Source organism: Sinocyclocheilus grahami, unplaced genomic scaffold, assembly GCF_001515645.1.
Source record: "Sinocyclocheilus grahami isolate Dianchi unplaced genomic scaffold, SAMN03320097.WGS_v1.1 scaffold677.1, whole genome shotgun sequence".
Lineage (NCBI taxonomy): Eukaryota > Metazoa > Chordata > Actinopteri > Cypriniformes > Cyprinidae > Sinocyclocheilus > Sinocyclocheilus grahami.
In genome coordinates this window covers 351,039-375,342 of record NW_015505856.1, presented here as the reverse complement: position 1 = coordinate 375,342, position 24,304 = coordinate 351,039, and the positions used below count along the sequence as shown (strand labels likewise).

The 24,304-nt window shown below is 37.1% G+C and overlaps 1 protein-coding gene across 1 annotated transcript in view; it reads right to left on the bottom strand.

Annotated features, from left to right (window-relative positions):
* The window catches only part of LOC107559192 (roundabout homolog 1), a 296,974-nt gene that overhangs the window by 166,878 nt on the left and 105,792 nt on the right, over positions 1-24,304 (bottom strand). Inside the window, exon 5 of the mRNA XM_016242952.1 lies at positions 813-1,139. Coding sequence (XP_016098438.1) covers positions 813-1,139 — 327 coding nt within the window. The remainder of the gene's footprint in view (positions 1-812; positions 1,140-24,304) is intronic.

The window sequence follows — 24,304 nt, the reverse complement described above, 5'->3', positions numbered from 1 at the left end:
GATTACAACAAGAGGGTTGGTGACAGCTCCTAGGCATACTTGAAAAGCGGTTGATATCCGAGATCAGTCCTTTCAAGCTTAAAGAGAGACGGTATGTAATGCACATCACGTCCGAGGCCAAGGAGAATCGCTGAAAACCACAAGTTTTAAGTAATAAGCCCATTTAAAGTATCTGCTTTGAGTCTGTACACAAAAACGGTTTTGTGGATCCTTTTTAAAAAGGATAAAAATCGACCCCGTTGATGCACAACTCCTTGAATCAAATGAAAAAAGAAAAACTACAAAGGACAGAGAGACAGAGAGATACAGCACAAATCAATAACTTTTAACAGTTAAAGGTAACCGGTATCTTGTGATCTCTACTGTTAAACTATTGAACTATTGTGCGTTCATTTAAAGTTTTTATAGCTCACGACCACCTACTGAGACCTATTCTGTTCTCTTCAGGCCGTCTGGCCCGTTTCCTCCATCAGGATCACCATGCAGGTCCAGTGGCACAGTCATATCCTGCCCATCTCCAGCGAGATTATCCGACCCACTGAGTCCATTGAGACCCAGAGACCCAAGAGGAAACTGGAAACGCATTCTATTCAGCTTATATTCAGTTCAAGGCCAGGAAAGTCACAAACACAAAGCCAAATTAAGACTGGCCTGCTTTCAAACCGCTCCTGGAAGACGATACGAATCATTCAAAACTGAACTGCTAAGCCTATGGTATCCAAACACATCTGAAATCTTAATATCGCACACTATATGTAGATACCCATACACCGCAAGAACCCAGTGCAATAAGAACCCAGCCGAGCACTTACTAGCTACTTCCAGTGAGGCGTTGTGGCTGACTGCTTCTCCCAGGTAGTTACGGGCCACGCAAACGTAGGAGCCTGCATCGGTTTTGCTGCGACGGCCGTGTACGATACGCAGGAAGAAGAGCGAGCCGCTGGGCAGGAGCATGCGGTGGGATCGAGGGTTGTCCCGGTCCGTTTCCACACGCTCTCCATCCTTGTACCACTCCACGGTGGGGTTGGGCCGCCCCTCCGCCTTGCAGTTTAGGGTGGCTGGTTCGCCCTTGGATACGATCAGATCAGAGGGGTGTTCCACAATGCGGGGTGCGTAGTCTTCCTGCCGCAGACGGGACCCTGGAAAAAAAGAGAGGTAATTAAATAACATTTAATATCAGTTTATACTAATATCACTAATATCTAATATCAGATAGATAGATAGATAGATAGATAGATAGATAGATAGATAGATAGATAGATAGATAGATAGATATCAGCCAATCACAATGAAGAATTCAATAACACTGTGGTATAAATTTAAATACACGATTCAGGAATCTAATGGATAGACAGCTTCCTCAAGTTTCCAATGCTCGCTAAATTATCCTGTTCTGATGCACGAGCATGATCAATATTCAAGTAATATTAATGACGATCAATCTTCCAATGGGCTTCAGGTCAGATGAGATTCTGTTTTGTATCCTAATGCAAATAAAATACAAATAAAGTGCACCGCTGATTAGATCCAGATGGATGTATCCTGATATTTTCATGTCTGAACGTGATGACTTTTGGCTACAGGAGACACCGGCTGAACTCAGCGCATGATGTCATGGGGATACATTATAACACCGTTATTTAAAGGAATAGCTGACCCCAAAATAAATTCTTTGTCATCATATGCTCACCTTCACCTGTATAAATGTATTTCTTCTGTGGAGAAAATGGTGACCAGAGGTTGTCGAACTTGAAATAATTCATACTATAGCTTTGTATGAGGAAAACAACATTTATACACTGTAAAAAAAGTGTTGTCAAAAATGAATTGAAGTTATAAATAAAACAAATTATTGGTGTACATTTTACAAGAAAATATTATTTTAGCTTTTCTACTTCACTTTCTACTTCATCTTTAATTCAATGTGCTACTTGCCATTTCTTTGTGAAGTTTACTTACAATTTCTTAGAGAAAACTGTTTCTACACCCTTTTTTCAGTGATTTCTCTTTACTGATGTTTCTCTTAAACGTTACAAAAATTGGTCCCCATTGACTTTCACTGTATGGAAAAGTGCAGCGTCAACATCTCCTTTCAAAGAAAGAAATGCGCACTAGTTTGGAACAGCATGAGGGGAATGAATGACAAAATGAACCATTCCTTGACATTTTTGTGTGTAATTCCTGAAGCAGGTGTTGGTAGGTTCCTACGAACATGTTGGTGTGGCTTTGACTAACACAAAATCTCTGGGAGGGAACGAAGCCCTTCATTACTGAAATCTCTCTGTTCTTTGGACTGTGGCAAACCTGTGCTTAAACCAAGCCACTGTCATTTCAGTGGTGCGCCACTTCCCTGATCAAAGACGTGAAATGAGAGGGCTGTAAAGTTAGGGAAGAGGGGGTGTTTGGAGGAAAATGGAGATAAGAGGCATTACAGAGAGACACACACATCAGACAGTTCCGTGGATGTCTGGGTTTATATGTGTGTGTGTGTGTGTGTGTTTGAAGGCTGGAAGTGTAAAGGAAGCACAGCCACTGCGTAGGGAAATACAAAAGTAGCTAAAATTGGAGACAGCCAATCTGCCTTTCTGGGCTTAAGTCGTTTGCTTGTGTTCAGAGACCAGTGAACTGCACCCGTAAGACCTGGTTTATATGCAAATGAGGCTTGCATCTTTAATGCCTAACGGCTACAATATAGTGTCTGTGCATCTCAACACTGCCCTTTGGAGTCAATTCAGCTCCAATTAAAAAGAGCTAGGATTAATTGGCAGTGCAGGGTCAAAATTCACTCATCCAACCCAGCAGCTTTTCACACTCTCTCCATCCCATCCCCCATTCCTTACATCCAACTATCCCTCCCACCGGCACTTCTGAGGAAGGAGAGCTCCATAAGACAGCATCTATGAGCATTAAATCATCCCTAACATCAGCGAGAGTTTGAGCGAGGTAATGCATTCATTAGTGGTTCAACGGATCACAAATCTCACGGTTCGGATCACATTACGGTTTTTGACCCACGGATCTGATAATTTTTCGGATCACCAAGAAAAGAAAAATATTTCAATTTAATTTGCTTTCCATTTATTACTTAAAGTGAAGTACTTCTTTGATACCACAGCAAATACTACTATATTAACTAAGAAAGTTTAAACATGATTAAAGAGACAAGAGAACAGCCAGTAAAAATAAGAACAAATACACAAATTACAAGCATAGATAAATACAACAGAATATGTTACAAATAAAATAAGGTTGGTAGTATTCAAATACAGAAATGTAATTATTAGGGAAAATAACACTGCATAGTGTTCACTGTATAAATTAAATATAGATTTTTATCACAGCTGTTTTGTTGTTTGATGATCATTAATGACAACAGGAGTATTTATAGGCCGCTGTCCCTTTAAGACCTGATGCACCGATCCGATATAATGATACACATCACATCCGATTTCTTTCTCAGCTGTTTTCATTCACTTGAGACATAACTGACTGTGTTTACCTGAATGATTGTCGAGATGGGTATTTTGTCATAATTTCATGTGTATGTCTGTTCAGAGGATTCAGAAGAGGATTCAGTTCGGTGTTCTCGCACAGTCTGAAACGCGTGTGCGGCTGTGTGTGAACAGCCCGCGAGTAACGAATCGAGTTCCCTTCGCCTTTTCTCTCTGGAATTGTTTAAAATTCGCTTGCTTGTGTAAATACAAACAAATGATAAACTTATACTCTATTATGGTTAAAAATGGTCTAAAATGGTTTAATCCGTGGGTCATACGCGTGCCGAACCGTGGGGCTTGGTCCGTACGGATCACGGATCAACTACGATCCGTTTCACCACTAGCATTCATTGATTTGCATGTTGTGGAGAAGAACGGTTGGCTCTCGTGTTTACAGTATGTGTAAATATGTAATGGGCAGATAATGAGCTGTGCTTTCTGATGCATACGAACACACTAAAGGCACACAGGACGATATACTACCAGTAGTTTTCTGCAAACAACACAGAGTGAATGCATAATTTTTATTGTCTGCTAACAGCCATGATAAAAGTACTGTTTATGTACAGAAAATACCCACTGATCCGGGTGTGTGTTCACGGTGTGTGTGTTCACTGCTGTGTGTGTGCACTTTGGATGGAATAAATGCAGAGCACTAATTCCGAGTATGGGTCACCATACTTGGCCACATTGTCACGTCATATACAAAAATGCTATTATTATTATTAGTCTAAATATATAGAATCAATAAGATCAAATATAACATATATATATATATATATATATATATATATCCACACATACATACATGCATACTATAGAGAGAGATAAAAATAAAATAATATAAAAGACAAAATAATGGGAAAAAAAATTAACACTCCAATATTTGTATAATCAGTATTGACTGAAAAACAGTAGTTATGCCAATATTGAAAAATTTGCACATCTATGCCGCCACAAATAGAGTGCAAGTCTTTGGGAAACACTGAACTTCAATAAGAAAAACAGTGGCACAAAATATGACTCTTTGGAAACTGTATTATAGCTTTGTATGTGCTAATTCGTCATGAAATTTACTAGCAATTTCTTAGTGAAAAAGGTTTCAACATCAAACTTTTCTCAGTGTATATGTGCAGATTTTCTTAATTTATGCTTCTCTTAAATGTTGAAAAGTTGGTCACCATTGGCTTCCATTCACTGTATGGAAAAGAGCATCACGAACACCTTTCAAAGAAGAAAGAAATACACAATGGTTTGGAATAAATAGAACATAAGGGTGAATAAATGACTAAATGTACCATTCCTTGAAATTTCTTGTAATTCCTGGAGCAGGTGTTGGTAACTTCCTACGAACATATTGGTGTGGCTTTGACAATCACAAAAGCTCTGGGAGGGAACCAAGCCCTTCATTACTGGAATATCTCTGTTCTTTGGACTGCCACAGACCTGTGCTTAAACCAAGCCACTGTCATTTCAGTGGTGCGCCACTTTGATCAAAGACGTGAAATGAGAGGGCTGTAAAGTTAGGGATGAGGGGGTGTTTGGAGGAAAAGCGAGATAAGAGGCATTACAGAGAGACACACATCAGACAGCTCCGTGGATGTCTGGGTTTGTGTGTGTGTGTGTGTGTGTGTGTGTGTGTGCGCGCGTTTGAAGGCTGGAAGTGTAAAGGAAGCACAGTCACTGCGTAGGGAAATAAAAAAGTAGCTAAAATTGGAGACAGCCAATCTGCCTTTCTGGGCTTAAGTCGTTTGCTTGTGTTCAGAGACCAGTGAACTGCACCCGTAAGACCTGGTTTATATGCAAATGAGGCTTGCATCTTTAATGCCTAACGGCTACAATATAGTGTCTGTGCATCTCAACACTGCCCTTTGGAGTCAATTCAGCTCCAATTAAAAAGAGCTAGGATTAATTGGCAGTGCAGGGTCAAAATTCACTCATCCAACCCAGCAGCTTTTCACACTCTCTCCATCCCATCCCCCATTCCTTACATCCAACTATCCCTCCCACCGGCACTTCTGAGGAAGGAGAGCTCCATAAGACAGCATCTATGAGCATTAAATCATCCCTAACATCAGCGAGAGTTTGAGCGAGGTAATGCATTCATTAGTGGTTCAACGGATCACAAATCTCACGGTTCGGATCACATTACGGTTTTTGACCCACGGATCTGATAATTTTTCGGATCACCAAGAAAAGAAAAATATTTCAATTTAATTTGCTTTCCATTTATTACTTAAAGTGAAGTACTTCTTTGATACCACAGCAAATACTACTATATTAACTAAGAAAGTTTAAACATGATTAAAGAGACAAGAGAACAGCCAGTAAAAATAAGAACAAATACACAAATTACAAGCATAGATAAATACAACAGAATATGTTACAAATAAAATAAGGTTGGTAGTATTCAAATACAGAAATGTAATTATTAGGGAAAATAACACTGCATAGTGTTCACTGTATAAATTAAATATAAATTTTATCACAGCTGTTTTGTTGTTTGATGATCATTAATGACAACAGGAGTATTTATAGGCCGCTGTCCCTTTAAGACCTGATGCACCGATCCGATATAATGATACACATCACATCCGATTTCTTTCTCAGCTGTTTTCATTCACTTGAGACATAACTGACTGTGTTTACCTGAATGATTGTCGAGATGGGTATTTTGTCATAATTTCATGTGTATGTCTGTTCAGAGGATTCAGAAGAGGATTCAGTTCGGTGTTCTCGCACAGTCTGAAACGCGTGTGCGGCTGTGTGTGAACAGCCCGCGAGTAACGAATCGAGTTCCCTTCGCCTTTTCTCTCTGGAATTGTTTAAAATTCGCTTGCTTGTGTAAATACAAACAAATGATAAACTTATACTCTATTATGGTTAAAAATGGTCTAAAATGGTTTAATCCGTGGGTCATACGCGTGCCGAACCGTGGGGCTTGGTCCGTACGGATCACGGATCAACTACGATCCGTTTCACCACTAGCATTCATTGATTTGCATGTTGTGGAGAAGAACGGTTGGCTCTCGTGTTTACAGTATGTGTAAATATGTAATGGGCAGATAATGAGCTGTGCTTTCTGATGCATACGAACACACTAAAGGCACACAGGACGATATACTACCAGTAGTTTTCTGCAAACAACACAGAGTGAATGCATAATTTTTATTGTCTGCTAACAGCCATGATAAAAGTACTGTTTATGTACAGAAAATACCCACTGATCCGGGTGTGTGTTCACGGTGTGTGTGTTCACTGCTGTGTGTGTGCACTTTGGATGGAATAAATGCAGAGCACTAATTCCGAGTATGGGTCACCATACTTGGCCACATTGTCACGTCATATACAAAAATGCTATTATTATTATTAGTCTAAATATATAGAATCAATAAGATCAAATATAACATATATATATATATATATATATATATAAATCCACACATACATACATGCATACTATAGAGAGAGATAAAAATAAAATAATATAAAAGACAAAATAATGGAAAAAAAAATTAACACTCCAATATTTGTATAATCAGTATTGACTGAAAAACAGTAGTTATGCCAATATTGAAACTGAGAATAATGGCTTTTAGAATAATGAGAATAAGCTTTTTGACTCAATATTTTATATTGGTTTTATTTATTTATGACTTTAGACTTTTATTTGATGCAGAATGAATAAAGACATTTTCTATTATTTTGTCAATGTCATTAATGTCAATATTTAATTAAACATTGTGTCCAATAAGTATTTTATAGCAATCCAATAAGTGTTCATTATATATATAGGCATTATATCAGCTAGCTCCCATTCTCTAGATATCAGCTTTAGTACAGGTTATTGAAAAACCCACTTTGTTTGCCTATAATAAAAATGGTGGCCGAAGAAGAGATTTCTAATAGATTGATGTCGAAAAAAAATAATGAGGAAGAAAACGGCTCTGGGAAATCTCTCAGATAGAGCATCCGCATATTAAGTTACCCTGTTCAGGTTCGGCTCTTCGATCCTGTTAAAGCAGTCCGACTTAGAGAAGTATCCAGTCAGAGAGAAGTAAAAACTACCCTCCTCCTCCTCCTCCCGAGGTGCTCATGAGTCCACTCGCAAAGTCAGAAGACCTCACTACATGCAATATTCCCACTGCACTTTGAAATGCAAAAGTCCTGCTCTCGCTCTCGGCAGACCAGCCATACTTCTTTTTTTTATTTTTTTATACGGGAGAATGCTGCATTTGCTCAATACTGCTGAGGGTGGCGCCATGTTACAAGGTGATGCATATATAAAAAGTTAGTTCACCCCAAAATGAAAATTCTGCCATTAATTACTCGCCCTCATGTCGTTCAAAACCCGTAAGACCTTCGTTCATCTTCGGAACACAAATTAAGATATTTTTGATGGAATCTGAGAGCTCCCTGACCCTCCATAGACGGCAACGCAACTGAAATGTTCCCAGACAGAAACGTAGTAAGTACATCGGTAAAACAGTCCATGTGACATCAGTGGCTTAACTTCAGTTTTGCGAAGCTACGAGAATACTTTTTGTGTGCGCAAAGAAAACTAAAATAACAATTTATTACGTTACGTCTTCGGCCATTGTGGAGAGATCCCAAGAACGTAATCGCCGTTGTTTACATTAGGGGGGAAAACGCGTGCATGAACTTAATCTGCGTAATCAGTATTGGGTAAAGCCTGTGTATGCATTGTGATACTCTCCAAAATGGTAGAAGACAGTAACTCGGGGGAGAAGAATTATTGAATAAAGTTGTCATTTTTGTTTTCTTTGCGCACAAAAAGTATTCTCGTAGCTTCGCAAAATTGAAGTTGAACCACTGATGTCACACGGACTGTTTTACCGATGTCCTTGCTACGTTTCTGTCTGGGAACATTTCAGTTGCGTTACTGTCTATGGAGGGTCAGAGAACTCAGATTCCATCAAGAATATCTTAATTTGTGTTCCGAAGATGAACGAAGGTCTTACGGGTTTGGAAAGACATGAGGGTGAGTAATTAGTGACAGAATTTTCATTTTGGGGTGAACTAACACTTTAAGCATAATATACATGGTGTGAATGAGACAAAAATGCAAAGAAAGAACAAAAGAAAAAGAAAGAGCATTCTGTCTACTGTATAACTCAGACTCTCTTTGTGGATAATAAATAAAAGCAGCTGTGTTTCTAGTATTTCTCAGTGCTCTGCTGACTCCTTTCATCTGTTTATTTCCACATCTGACTGTTTTCTTCCTTTTGCTTGTCCACTGTTTTTGGTCTCCTGTAGCTTTTCGTTTTCCCCCCTCTCCTTTTTTTTCCATGCTCTTTCCTCCTGTGCTCTGAGAATATGAGATGAGCTAATCAGCTCCACGGGCTCAGCGGAGGGACGCTGGGATTTCTGCATCTAAGATCTGATCGATCGCTGCCTAGGGCAAGAATCATTTTCCTCCTCTCAGGCTGACACACACACACACACACACATACTACATGCATACACATGAAGTACACTCAATGTGAGGCCGTATCTGCCTCGCTATCCTTCTATCACTCCACTTTTCCTCATCGGGCTGAGGGAAGCCACTCGAGGTAATTAAGGGGAGAGGAAACCTCGGACAAGGCATTCAACACAACCCGGAAAATCTCTGCTTGATTTGATTCAAACATAAGACTGCTGTCAGGCAATCCTACTACTGCAAATTCCACTTTTTAAATAAAAACAAATATATAATTCTAATATGCTGATTTGGTGCTTAATTATTAATGATAGTTCTTATCATCAATGTTGAAGACAGTTTTTATCATAGTAATTGATAGCATACAATATGACATTAACGCAAACAATTTCATATTTTTGTGGAAACCATGATACATTTTTTCATGAATCTTTAATGAATAGAAAGTAAACAGATTTATTTATACATACTGTATATTTTATACTTTCCCCAAACCTTTGAATAAAAATATTAAGCAGCACAACTGGTTCCAACATTGATAAAAAAATAGGAAATGTTTCTTGAGCATTAAATCAGCATATTAGAATGATTTCTGAAGGATCATGTGACACTGAAGACTGGAGTCATGATCCTGAAAATTCAGATTTGCATCACAAGAATAAATTACATATATTACAATTAAATGCATTTAAATATACTAAAATAGAAAACGGTTATTTTACATTGTATTGTAATAATATTTTCCAATTTAAGTTTTGATCAAGTCTTAATTATTTGAAACTTTTGGCACGTGTGTGTGTATGCACAATTATTTACAAAAATAAATATAAAAAATTACATACATAGTAGGAAATAAATAGTAGGTGAGACACATTTCATTCATGTTTCATTAAACATGACTTCATTCTGAAAATTATCACTACATTAATTTTTCATTTGGACTTTATTACGATTTTTAAAAATAAATGAATAAAATTAAATCAAATAAAATACTTCTCATCTTCAGTAACTCGCACTGCTGCCTGAAGGTGGGGGAAAAAATCATTTTGGGTTGATCTATAATGGTTATATCTGGGGTCTTCTTCAAACACGTTAAATTGCCTGGGAGGAACAGAGAGCGTATCAGTGGGGTGCTTTCACTCTAGTCTGCCTTTGCAATTAAAAAACTCCACACACCTCTCAGCCATGTTAACCTACACAGCTCACAGCTATATTCATGCATAGTGCAATTACATTACAACCTACAGTGCAGTTCACTTCATTTACTGCCACACAGAGGGGAGGAGGGGAATGAAAGAAAGAGAGAGAGAGAGAGAGAGAGAGAGAGAGAGAGAGAGAGAGAGAGAGAAGTGTCACACGGCAGTTTTAATAAGTTCAGCTTCAGTGGCTGCATTAACTTTAGATGGAAATGAGCTGTTCTCAGTGAGTCCTCATCAATGAGGAACGAGATCCTGGCACTGAGAGAGAATTACAGCCAGACACGATCGCCTGAGGACGCCAAGGTCATACAGCGGGATAGTAGAGTCTGTGAGAGACACTGGACATGACCAAACAAGAAAGAAACAGAAAGCAAAAGAGATTTAATGACCTTAAAAAAAAAAGAAAGAAAGAAAGAAAGAAAAATTATATACAAGTTATATGGTATGTTTATATATAAATGTATGTATAGAAGAAGAAAATAACAATTTAAATATATATTTTAAGATGCATTTTATGAATAAAAATAGACATTTAGTTTATTTTTGATTAACTTTGTATACTACAGGGTTATTATAGTCAACTAAAATGAAAACTGAAAATTGAAACCATTAAAAAAACATTTTCGTTACTGTAAATAAAATAAACATTAACTGAGATAAAATACTAAAATCTTTTTATTTCAGTTAGTTGCCAAAGCAACATTTCTCATTCTAATTAAGTCTAACAATGTACTAAAATAATTAAAAGTAAAACTGAAATAAAAAATGATTATAAACTATACAAACATAGAATATAAAACATTTTATGAATTCTACAGCTTTTTATATAGACATATTAAAAAACGAATAAAAATGACAAAAACTTAAATGAAAATAGAAAAGATTCAAAATTTTAATAAAAACTATGATAGTATCTCAATGATACTAAAATAACACTGATATATTATTATATGTATATTCTTTCTTCATATTATGAAAACTTTTTAATGAATTAATTTTTTTAATTATATTAAAATGAAGCCTACATTGATGATCAAACGTAACAGTAAAGACTTCTAAATTGTTACAAAAAAAGTGCTCTTCTTTTGAACATTTTATTCATCAAAGAATTTAGAAATCTATACCAGTTTCCACAAAAATATTAAGCAGCACAACTGTTCTCAACACTGATAATAAGAAGAAATGTTTCTTGAGCAGCAAATAAGCATATTAGAATAATTTCTGAAGGATCATGACACCAAAGACTAAAGTAATAGCTGCAATTTATGGAATAAATTGAATTTTAAAATATAATACAATTATTTTAAATTGTAATAATTAATATTAAAATATTACTGTATTTCTAATCAAGAAAATGCAGCCTTGGTGAGCATAAGGCACTTCTTTATATATATCCACACTGCAATCAAATCCTGATGGATAATATCAACTTCCTGTTAATGTGTTACTATGTGTTAATGTGTCATAAACACGGACACTTTACCCCGTCTATTTGTGTGTGCTCTGCAATAAAAAAATCTCTCTATCTCTCCTTATCATGACTCAGGAGATAAAGAAACAAGCCTGAAGTGTGTGCAGATATAGATGCGCAACTTTTCAAAGGCCCTAATGAATCTCAAAATTCCCCTTTCCTGCAAACATGCCCTATAGCACAGCGCTGAAACAAAGAAGAGCGTGACTCACCACGCAAGACTGCTCTGCTGCTTCAGAACCGCTTCCAATCACCGCTGGCCCAACTCCGATAGGAGTATTTGAGCACAGATAAGACGGCTGCACCATGGAGGGCCGCAGCCTATTTGTAACACCATTAATCGGTGATTAGCAGGTCATTTAGTAGAATTTATTGGGCAAGATAAGCACAGGGTGTGCATTCGGCCTTTTCACAGAGATAGCTGAGCAACACCTGTACTAGTCATAAAACTGAGTCAAAGAGTCGTAAAAACCAGAGGGTGGATATGCTTGAATGCTAGAGATCGGAGAACTCGACCGACATTTCTTGTCTGCCGTGTCCCACCTAATTAAGGCCAAATGACCACTGTACGATTTTGACACAAAGGCTAGCCTTATTTCTGACAGAGAAAAAGTTTAGCTCATAGCCTTGTAGCATAAGAGACCATTAGATAAAAACATCAATACTGGCTAGGGCTGCACGATTGGGTGGGGGGAAATTAATCTCGATTTTTCTGATAAAAATCGAGATTAAAAATGTGATAAAAAAAAATAAACAAGTACAGGTTTACTGTGGGATGCACAGTTTGGCCCAAAAGTTTGAAATTATGTATCAATATGTTTATATATTTTAAAATAACTGTATAATATTTTTATAAATATTTTACTATAATTTTTAGATTAACATTTTTATTATTATTATTATTAATATTATTACTAAATAAAAATTTCAACAAAATAAGACATTGTAAGTGTACTTAAGAAAAATATAATAATAATAATAAATGTACAGCACAACTGTGAAATTACAATACTAAAATATCAAATATGTTTGTGTGGAGCATCATTTACTGCAAATCGAGCTGCTCTGAGATACTGAAAACACCAAGACATGAGATGCTCACGTGTATGCTAATATTGGCTTTTCTACTCAATTTAGAACACATTTAACGTTAGCCTTGAAAAACTCCAGACATTCAGGTTTTTTGTTTTTGTTTTATTTTGCATTCGAAACATTGCCCACATTAGCACATGAGCTTACTAGGGTTGAGGTGAGATGGCATTTTGTGTGTCAATGAGCTCAGAAAGTGACAAAACCAGTAAAATGCTGAGTCGAAGTCCTACAATTCATACAGTCTGACAGCTTTATAAAGTACAAGCTGACAGTTTACAATCGTAAAGGACAGAAAAAACTACACTGTATATACGAGGCTTAAGATCAGAGGGCTCGGAAAAGTGAACTGCCACTCTCTGTCATTTGATGTTATTTGAGAAAGCGCTGTTGAAACTCTTCAGAATGCAGACGCCATGCCTCATATTTCAAACTCAGAATTTCACATCCCGGCCTCAGCCGAAACGTCCATCCTGGCGAGTCCCATCTGGGGTCGGCGGAGGATTTCAGAAACAAAGGCGAGCCTGGAGAGGAAGGCCTCTGTCAGCTGTGAAACAGATCTGCAGGGTCTCCTCTGGCTGTGGGGGTCAGGGGCAGCCTGGAGAGAGAAGCAGGGCTCCTCTGGGAGACTGCGGTCCATCCTGCCCAGGGGCCCCCCAGTCTGGAGGGCTGAAACAATAAGTGCAGTCTCTCTGCCTCTGGCTCCAGTCAATCTCAACAGACACCCCGAAACAGATGGAGAATGGCTGAGGCTTTCCTGAGAGAATATGAGGCTGGATACACTGTCACTCTTCCTCACTGTCGCTGACAATTAAATCAGCCCCTCATGTGTATATTTACGAGACCTCTCAGTGTGTGAAAATGCTTTCATTCTCAGGGGATGGCTGTGATGCCTGTACTATGGTATCTGCACTAGGCGCATGCAAAACAACGGTATCTGTAATTAAACCCGGGACAGCTCACATGCTGAAGATCCAGTGCGTATGTGTGTGTGTGTAGTCACACCGGGAGATGTGTGAGTGAAGCCCTCTGCCAATTACATCTTGTTTTTGTTTTTCCCCATCGAGGCAAAGCCGAGTGACTTTGACCAATGTCTCCATTGCATATCAGGACAACTCCCACTAGCAGGAGAACCACACACAAGAATAAATTAAGAATGTGAAACATTCATTTCCCAACAGAGGATGTTCTAGTCGTTTAAATAGACTTTGCAAACCCATGCCAAAAACGCAGGCCAAATTCCCATCAACTCAGCAGGATGGAGCAAGTGCATCTCACAGTTTAACCTCCCAATCCAACTAACTTGAAGCTGGCAGCTTCTCATTCTTTTAAATTTTTTATATGGAAAAAAAGGAGAACATTCAGGACAAATTTCTTCTAGCACTGATTTAAACATGAGTAGAACAAATGGCTTTAAAGTCGCCAAGTTGGATTCATTTTTGTGAATCAGTTTATTCAAAACGCAGTTTGTGTTTTTCATCAATTCAATTCAATGATTGAAATCAGTTTAAACTGTCCACTACAATAAACTGATTCAAAATTCGATAAATTGTTTGCATCAGTGATTCATGATTCAGTTCAATTCTAACTGTTTCTTCATTCTTCAATGAATAGAATTAAAACTTGATGACTCCTTTGCATCAATGATTTAATTAAATCTCAATAGGTTCAAACTGTCAACTTCAATTAATCAGATTCAAAACTCAATGATTCATTTACTTCAATAATTCAAATCAATGATTCAAATCAGTTCAAACAGTTCATTTCAATGAATCAGTTCAAAACTCAATAATTTATTTGCATCGGTGAATGAATTTGATGATTCACATCAATGAACTGACTCAAAAATTATTATTCTTTTGCCTCAGTGATCAAAGTTAAAGATTAAATCAGTGCAAGTGGATTCAATCCACTTCAATGGATCAATAGAAAAGTTGTATTGTTAGCCCAAATTTTCATATCGGTGCATCCCTAATTGTTTGCATCAATGATTCAACTATTCCAATAAATGTAAATGCTCCACAGTCCACTTCAATAAACTGACTGAAATTTCAATTACTTGTTCGCAACAATGGTTAAAATAAATTATCTGAATCAGTTCAAACTGTCCACGTCAATGAACTGCTTCAAAACTCAAAGGTTCATTTATTAAATATTCTGAATGTACTTGGCAAAAATGCATGTTTTGTTGAAATGGCAGGTCCTGATTGAAAAATAAATAAATACATTTACCCATTTCAGATCAAATACGCACCCAGCCTATTCCCACTCACGATATATGTGTGAATGTGTACAGTACTCTACATTTGGCCTAGGGCCCTTTCCATTTTTGCCTACTGTACTGCACAATGTTTGCAAGTACGATTAGAACACATTTGATTCAACAGCAGATTCCTCTGTGTTTTTTCTGTTCCAATCTCATCTCTCAGAGGGAAGACAACTTGACCCGAGCCCTCACTTGGAACCATTAGCCCATAGATGAATATGGCACTCGGGGCTCCATGCCAAGACAGAAAAAACAATGTCTGTAAAGTTGCCAGGAACATAAGCATGGCAGGCAAAGAGGCTGGGGGGGAAAAAAAGTTGAATGACTTTTAAATATCATTTAGGAGATGGCAGATGAGATTGCAGTGTAATGGAAGTTGGGTAACATATCAGCGTTTATCTGATGGCTTACGGCCTATAACGGTTTTCAGGAGACTGTAAATGACAATGACACGGGATGCCTGTAGGAGTGCCTCAGGGTTCGCTACTGGGCCGCACAAGTGTGATTACAGGTTGGTGTGTGAATCACGGTTAATATTTCAACCCTGTAAAGAAGACTTTGCTCGAATGATTGCTTAAACCTGATGTTTAACAGCTGATAGGACCAGAGAATTCCAGCTAATCTGATGAGCGCATCATTCTGTGGTTCACTGATATTGAATCACTGACTCTTCACAGCTTTATGACTGCATGTTGTGTGCTATAACTTTACGACCGTAATTCTTTGTGGATTATTCAGAGAGGTCGAAACTGTGAGCAGCGGATTCCTTTTAAAGTCCAGACGTCCAGCACTTTGAAGACTGACACTCTACCCCGGTAAGCATCAAAACCGGGCGGCCATGCCTGAGACGGCATGACACCATCTGTTCCCTCTCCAGTTGCTTGAGAACACATAAAAGAAGAAAGAACGCATTTACAACACGCAACTTCCTGTCTGCCCGTAATTACTCGGGAGCTCCCGTGAATGTCATTCGTCCCCTGAGGATGCCACTTCAACACGGCTGACATTTCTCCTCTCAATTAAAATCCCTCTTTTATGCCACATATAAAGATTTGTGTGTGGCAGACTAAACGCTGCCAATCATCGCTGAGAGCATGACGAGGTTTTCTATCCAGTATGCATTAAAAACCTCACATTAGCAGTTTGTACCATGCATGCCAAGCAAACGTGTTTCACGTCAAGATCACTGGAACGAGACGCAGCTAAAATACCACTAAACGTGAGTCTAACAGCTGGTTTATTTTTATAAATAAATTGCAGGGTGCCACAAAGCTGAAAAAGTGTCTGTGTTGACTCATTTCTTGCGGTCGAGGAACATGGCAACCATGCAAAGTTAACATTCTGGTATTTCCAACCAAGGAGCATGAGAAAGTGATTATTGAGACAATAATTATTATCACCGAGCTAAAAGTAGGGGGAAGAAAACAAAAAATCAAGTCTGAAAATTAGCTGTGATGCCACAAGCTTTCAAAGTGATATACAGCCAGAGGAACGCAGGGCTGCAATAATCCTTAGCATAGCAGCAGAAGTGCCCACATCAGGGACCTTCGCCAGACAGCTCGTCTTACATCAGCAAAGCGCAGGCCAACCTGAAATCTGAGCATGTGGAACGGTTTCTCTAGTGAAGGCTCTAATGCCAAGCCAAAATCCTTTGTTTCAGTTAGCGACAACAATAGGTGTAAGAACAGTTCACAGATTATGACAGGATCTGTTTGGCCAGCGGCCAGACAGCGCTAACATTATACTGTTAGGGCTTTTATTGTTACACAGACCTCAAATATCTGAAAACAGTGTGAACAAAGCCACAGGAACATAGAATATGTTCTGCTTGGTTTCTGATAACTGTACAAATGATGTTAGTGAGCCAAATTTAGATCGGGGGGGGGGGTAAATTGGATTAATTATTTTAATCTACTCATGAACTTACTTTTTTAGATCTTTTATACAATTATTTATATGAAAGCTTTTGTTTACATAATTAGCTGCACATCTGCCTTCATGTTTGTCACTTCATGCATATGCAAAATCTTTAAGCACATTAAATGCAAATTAGCATGTTAAGTTCACTACATGATTTTAACAGCAATTTACTCAAAATCACATCAGATTTTTGAGTAGTTTTGGAACATTTGACATGTAAACACAATGTTTCACATGTGTTGATAGGGCTGGGTATCAATTCAGATGTCCCGATTTGATTCGATTTCGATTCGCAAGCTCTCGATTCAATTTGATTCTCGATTTTTTGATTACATTCAGTGAATATAGTTTTAATACAAATGCTATTATTTCTAAAAAAATGAACAGTAAACATTAGTTTACAAATGGTGAATTAATAAAAAAGAAATTAAGAACCACATGCTTTTTTTGTATAGGGTTCTTTTTTAAACAATAATAGGGCCCTACAAAATGTTCTTAATTTTTCTGGTAATCAGATGAAGGCATAAAACATTAATTAAATTTATCCTAATCAAATGAAAATCAAACCCTTTTATTTTTTGGCAAACAAAGTGCTGCAAAACAGAAGTTTACTGTTAAAATTAAAAAGAAAACAGATGTGATTATTCCTTTAAAAATAAAGATGTATTAATATTTATTAGCAGTAGTAGCATTGAGTCTTAAGACTGCTAAATAGTAATATATTCTGACAGTTTCTTAACGTTAAACTAAACTTTTATTTTGACGGGTTGCCATGAAGAACTTGCAGCTGCTGTGTAGGCTATGTGATATGACGGTAGTTTTCTCAAATGAAACGGTAAAATGCTAATGAAGTGACTCTCAGAGCAGCTGGAGATGACATTTGTGTTCATATCATCATATAGTGAGACGGTAGAAGCTGAAAACACCTCGAGCGTCATCCGCGCTTTAGTAGGCTATGTGTGTAGTAAACAAAACTGCGCTGCGCCATCCGCCTTTCATTCATTGCGGAAATCATGGCGCCTTAATGCTTGATATCAAATGCTTCCGCAGATTTATAGTATTACTAAAGCATTTCACCTGAGCATTGCGAATCACGCCTATCACAGTACTAAATGAATGACAGGCTTTCTGTTGTAACATCGCACAAGGTAAATAAGGGTGACATCTAGTGGAGAAGACCAGAAGACTAATGATAAAATTCACGTTAATCAGATCTAAATTATTAAAAAGACAAAAAAATATATATATATTTTTTTAAATAAGTTCAAACATCCATTCAATATCTATTATTTCCTGACTATTACCGATGAACTGATCAAAAAGTAGGCTACTGTTTACATCCGTTTTACTACTATATAGTATAGTAATATAGTAATAATTTAGTACTTTCTCCTGTTTTATTGTTGGTTTCCTCTTTTCTGATCATTTGGAATGAGGATAAAAAGACACAAAAAACAAACAAACATGCAAATAAGTTCAAACATCAATTCAATATCTACTATTTCCTGAATATTATGAAATTCAAGATGGCCGCACCCTGATGACGTCATAATATGCAAATTAGACGAGTATATTTACACCCCACATACACTTTCGGTCATGCCCAACATTTTTCTAATTTACAGTAGATCTCTATCTTTAAGCCCTTTCAAGCCACAAGCTTTTGAAATCTTGATGTCAAAATCCAGCATTTTTCCAAAAGTCCCTGGCGCCTAAAGGGTTACCTTTTATAAAGAATATCTCTTTGGGTTTGAGACTTTAGTCTTTGTAACTTTAGGGATCTTATCTATTCACGAACAGCTTGTAACACTCCAAAGAGAAAGGAGAACTTGAAATCGCATCATATGACCCCTTTAACATGGTTTTACATGTAATGTTCAAGCTTCATTTCTTTTTTAAGGTCTACATTTTGTTGAGAATTTATATAGCTGACTTTATCTTAACGCATATGCAAAGTCTTTAAACATTTAAAATGCATATTCAGCCCTCCAAGAACACCTTGGCAATTGAATCGCCATTGGCTAGTACACTTTTTAGTTTACTCGCCAGACTGATATATATATATATATATGTTTGTTTGTAAAATGGCACAGTTTTATAAATATATAAATATGTCAGTCAAGCATTATAATATGATAATCAATATTATTTAATGATAGAATTTTGGTAATAAGAATTAAAACTTGATAACCATGTATGAATGCATATTAGTCATTTTAACTGAACTTCGGACTGGTGGTGGTGCTTTGTTGGTCATTCAGTGTTTCTGTAAAAAAATTAAAAATTGGGGAAAAACTAACAAAAATACTGATAAGAACAATATAAAACGCACCAAGGATTAATGAGCTACTGGATTCATGAATATTAATCAGGTTGTGTGCGTTCGCTCGAACTGATTTGCTGAAATCAAAACAGGGATGATAATAGGTGAGCGTGAGCGCCAGCCAATGAGATTGCCGTTTGCGCATTAGTTCCACCCACTACCGGAGAAAGCGGTAGTTCTTAAAAGCTTAAGAATTCCAAAGGAACTGCGTTATTTTGACAGCAAAATACAACAAAGAATATCATTTACATGTAGCGCGCATAGGTAGCGCGTCAATTCTCTCTCTCCCGCTCTCACTGCGTGTGTGAAACAAAGCGACGGCGAGTCGTGCGCCTTCACACTAGTGTTTATGGGACGTTAAATACAGGTGCGTTGCACATGCATTCAGATGAACTGAAAAACAGCACAGATCGCTTGGCGGAGAGTGAAACTCTGAAGCGCTCAGTCAGAGAGTGTTCGGCGAGTGAAAATATATCTGAGCTAAACTTATGCTTAGCCTCCAACTCACACACTGGCGAGTAAATTCTGAGAATTTATTAGCAATGGGCTAATATTAGACATCATTTAGTCGCCCAGAGTGAAGATTTAGTCGCACATGCGAGTGATTTACTCTCAATGTAGAGGGTTGATATTAAGATCACCACACGAAATTCATATTAATTTATACAAAATTCCAAATTTTTTGTGGTTTCAGAACATTTGACACTAAAAGCCTAATGTTTCACCTATGTTATTGATTCACATGCAAAAGTCAAGCCTCAAATAACCTAAAAACAACTTTTGAGAGAATAATGCGCTTGAGTGGTTTTGGATCATTTGGAATGTAAACCCGATGTTTCACATGTGTTTGCATAGTTTTACATGCAAAGTTCACTTGATTACCATGATGAATTTCACATTCATATTAATTTAAACAAAACCACATGCAATTTGTTTTTGGTTTCAGAAAATTCGACATCTAAATCCAATGTTTCACATGCGATGCAAATGTCAAGTCTCAAATGGTCTGACCATTTTTAAGCGTCAAAATATAAAATTTTAAACATATTAAATGAATATTAAATTCACCACATGCAATTCACATTAATCTGCTAAAGATCACATTAGAAAAGCTTAAAAATAGTGCAATGTTGTGCAATAATGCGGTGAATTTCATTTGCATTACAGATAAACAAACGTTGAGTCAAGATGACAGATTGTTCGGTCTAATCACCACCGTATGTTCCAGCTCCGCTCATTTTCATTTTGAATAGATAGCGATCTAAGCCAAGAGCCATTCTAAACACTCCTTTTTCCTATAATCTTGGTCTAAAAAGACACGGTACTCTTCAGATCTAATGATAGCACATACTTTTACAATGCAGAGCTCTGTACCTGAACACAACCGGGAAGAGTTCGTGTTTCTCCATCTCTCAGAGAAGATGAACCCTACCGTGAAGTCTGAACTGCAACCCTTGACCTTTCTCCCTATGGGTGCTTGTTAAAGCGCTACACTGTTTCCTCAATGCGCAGATGCCTCTTAGCAGTGGTGTAGCCCACAGCTAATTCTCAGAGCAACTCCATCGGAATTCAATACAAGCAAGGCACATGGGAAAGGGATCCATGATTTTCCCCCGAATTTAATTTCCCTCGTGAAATACAACTTCATCCGACAATCCTCCTCTCTGTTTCAGCTCGCTGATAGACATGATTTAAGTGGTTTATTCTTGATTACATTAATCAAGCAATCACTTCATCTGTAATCACGAGTAGACGTCAAAAGTCTGTAATTTGCTGCCTTATGTTTTATTTATTCAGTTGCAGTTGTAAATCCATCTAGTTACTCTCATTCTCTCTCTCACTCCCTGTATGAAGAACTGCACAACACAATTACAGAAAGTTTGTCCCACAGCCATTTTTAAGCTGAAGTGTGTCATTTATGCACCAAACACAAAATAATACATTTTCAAATAGGTTTTGTTTGCCATAAGTCCCGCCCCCAAACTCATGCCATTGGTTGAGCCAATGATGAATGGTTGGGATGCTCAAGAAAACTGCAATTATGAATGAATGAATGAATTAGAGGGATAGTTCAGCCAAAAATTAAAATTCTTTCATCAGTTACTCACCTTCAAGGTGTTTCAAACCAGAATGAGTTTCTTTCTTCTGTTGAACAAAAAATGAGATATTTTGAAGAATGTAACCAAATAGCTGCTATCCATTGACTTCCACAGTATGGGTGGAAAAAATACCATGTAAGTCAATGCCTACCAGCAACTGTTTGGTTAACAACATTCTTCAAAATATCTTCTCGTGTTCAACATAAGGAACAATATAAGGGTAAGTAAATGATAACAAATTTTCAATTTAGGGTGAACTATCCCTTTAATACTGCCATTATGTTTACAGTTCTTCAGGAAATCAACCGAGAAACGGCTTACTTATACACTGAAAAAATTAGGTGTATAAACCATTTTCAATCGGAAATTGCTAGTAAATTTCACAAATAATTACAAAGAATCAGCAAGCACTGAACTAAACATGAAATTTTGGAGTAGGAAGACTGAAATAGTAGTTTCTTGTAAAACACTCCAATAATTGTTGTTTATTTAAAACTTTGAAAAATCAGTTTTTACATTGTAGCTGTCTCTGCATATAAGCTGAATGAAGTATTTTAAAAGTACTTTTTAAAAAAAATGACACACTTGAGTTTAAAGCTATATTCTTCCAGGTTTTAACTTGTACACAATTACTTCAGGCTCAAGGATAATCACAAAGCAAACTAAAGCAATAAAATAAAGCAATCAACGGTTTAAGTCATAACAGCCTCCTAAACCAGACTGTCTCTTTAAACCATCGTGTTAAAGCAGCACTGCAAACACCCATTCACAGTCAATGGGACCTGCCTGACAGGGAAGTTTCCTTAAGTGCAGTGAGCACCAGGTCTATACTGACATGCCCGAAAACCCAAAAAGAAAGGAATCCAGTTAAATGTGTGACAGTGTCACTAGGTTTGCAGATAAAAAGGCCCAGAGTTTGTTTTAGCAGCGCTTTAGTCAGTTATTTGTGAAGAAAGAGGATCAGGGGCAACGTCAACCAGGATTATGCAGGTCTATTACATTCGGCTTAAGGTTTCTGTCAAAATCTCTGCTCAGAGCAGTTCCACCCGGACCTGCCAGAGGCTCGAAACTGAAGAAGGGACAGTGATCTCAGCACAGCTATGGGATGGTTTACACCAAGCTACCGGAAACAAATGTCAGTGCATACAAATAAAAAAAAAATTATGACTTGAATGATTAATCATTAATGAAAGTCAAAGGGTGACAATGAGAATGGTGAATGTATATATATATATATATATATATATATATATATATATATAATATGATAAAAGGAATGAAGGATGACTAATAAAATTATATAAACTTCAAGTGCCAATGTGAACTTTGCCCAAATGCTTGGTTAAGGCAACAAATGATTTTCTTATTCACAAGAACAAGACAAACAGGTTTAGCATAACCACAAAACACATTAAGGAAGCAAGGATCTACAATGTTCCTCAAAGGTGGAACTTCAAAATTATTTTTAACACCTTAAAACCACTGCTTGCACCAAGAATACTATAAAATACATTTCTACATGGTTCCACACTTCCTAACCAAAGATTTACATGACTTTTCCAGCCAAAAACCAAGGAAGCGCTGTTTCTAACTAATGCTGACTGAAGTAAAATTTACATTAGTTTTGATTTAGCATATAATCACTGGAGCAACACATAGGAGAGCATCATAAAGAAAGACAAAACCGTTCTCATGGTTCACTTGTCCTGTACAAAAACTTTCAAAAGTAATGAAAATTGGCTAGCAGTTCCTCAATGACAGATTTGTAAATACCATGGCAAATCAAAATTACGCCTCAAGCACAGTTATATGATACTTACACTAATGCTCTCATATGCTTCACTAAAGTCTGTGGAAACATCGTGATCTTAAAGCAAAGTAAACGATATGATTCTTAAGCAAGCATGCCAAGATAATGCTTTGCAGTTACAGTACATTAGCAGAGCATGATAAATGTGAGGATACAGTATACTAAAATAACTTCGTGATAATTTCGTCAAGTAGGTAAGGAGCATTTGAAAATGAAAAGTTAAGACATACAAAACAGAAACACATTAACAGGTACAGAAATAGGCTATATTAACAACTTTTCACCACAGAATCGGAAGACTCGCAAATGTCAAGCGTTCACACCATTTCACTGAACCACAAAGTAAGTTTTTTTTAAGAAACTGTGCTGAAAGTCCTCGTTCAAAGGTTATTCAACTAAATGTACGTACCTGTGCAAACGTGTATAACCGCGATAAAAAGCACGAATCCAATAACTCTGCCCGTCATCGTTCAAATATTCGCGTTTAGAGCTGTGTGTAATCCGCAAAAATAAAATAATAATAATAATAATAAATCAGATTTTTGTGCGTTTTTGATCCTTCATAATATCCTAATGCAATTATGTTTCGGTTTTCCAGAATACTTGAGGGTTCAGCAAATTTGCAGATTATTTTTTTTCATTAAAGGTCCCCGTTAAACTGGTAGTAATCCTGTTTATTTGTATTCAAACACGCACTCCATGAGTCCAAAATGAATGAAAAGCTCGAAATCAATCGGGAAAAAAAATAAAATAAAAAGTTTAAATAAACCGTGCAATGTTTTGAAATGACCTCCAACGAATAATAATTCTGCAAGCGCAGAGCTGGTCACTTTGTATCCGCTGATCGCATCCCAAAAGATCCCATAGAAAGCCAGTGAAAAGAAACGAACTCGGAACTCTTTTCCAAAGTTTTCAATGTAATAAGGTCCCCAGCCTAGAAAAGCGACCAGTGTCACATCGTTCAGAAACAACGTGAATAAGTCATTTCGAACTCAGAAACTTCAGGTTCCATTGGAACAGCAAAAGCTGATGCTGAAGAATTTTCTGACTGAAGTCCATTGGATGTAGATCACTTCCACTATTCCATTGCTTTGTAAATTCAAATGTAATTCCAATATCTCCCCTCTATTGTTTTTCCCCTCTTCTTTCAGTTTTTCCCCTCAGTGTTTCAATATTTGGATCTATGCATT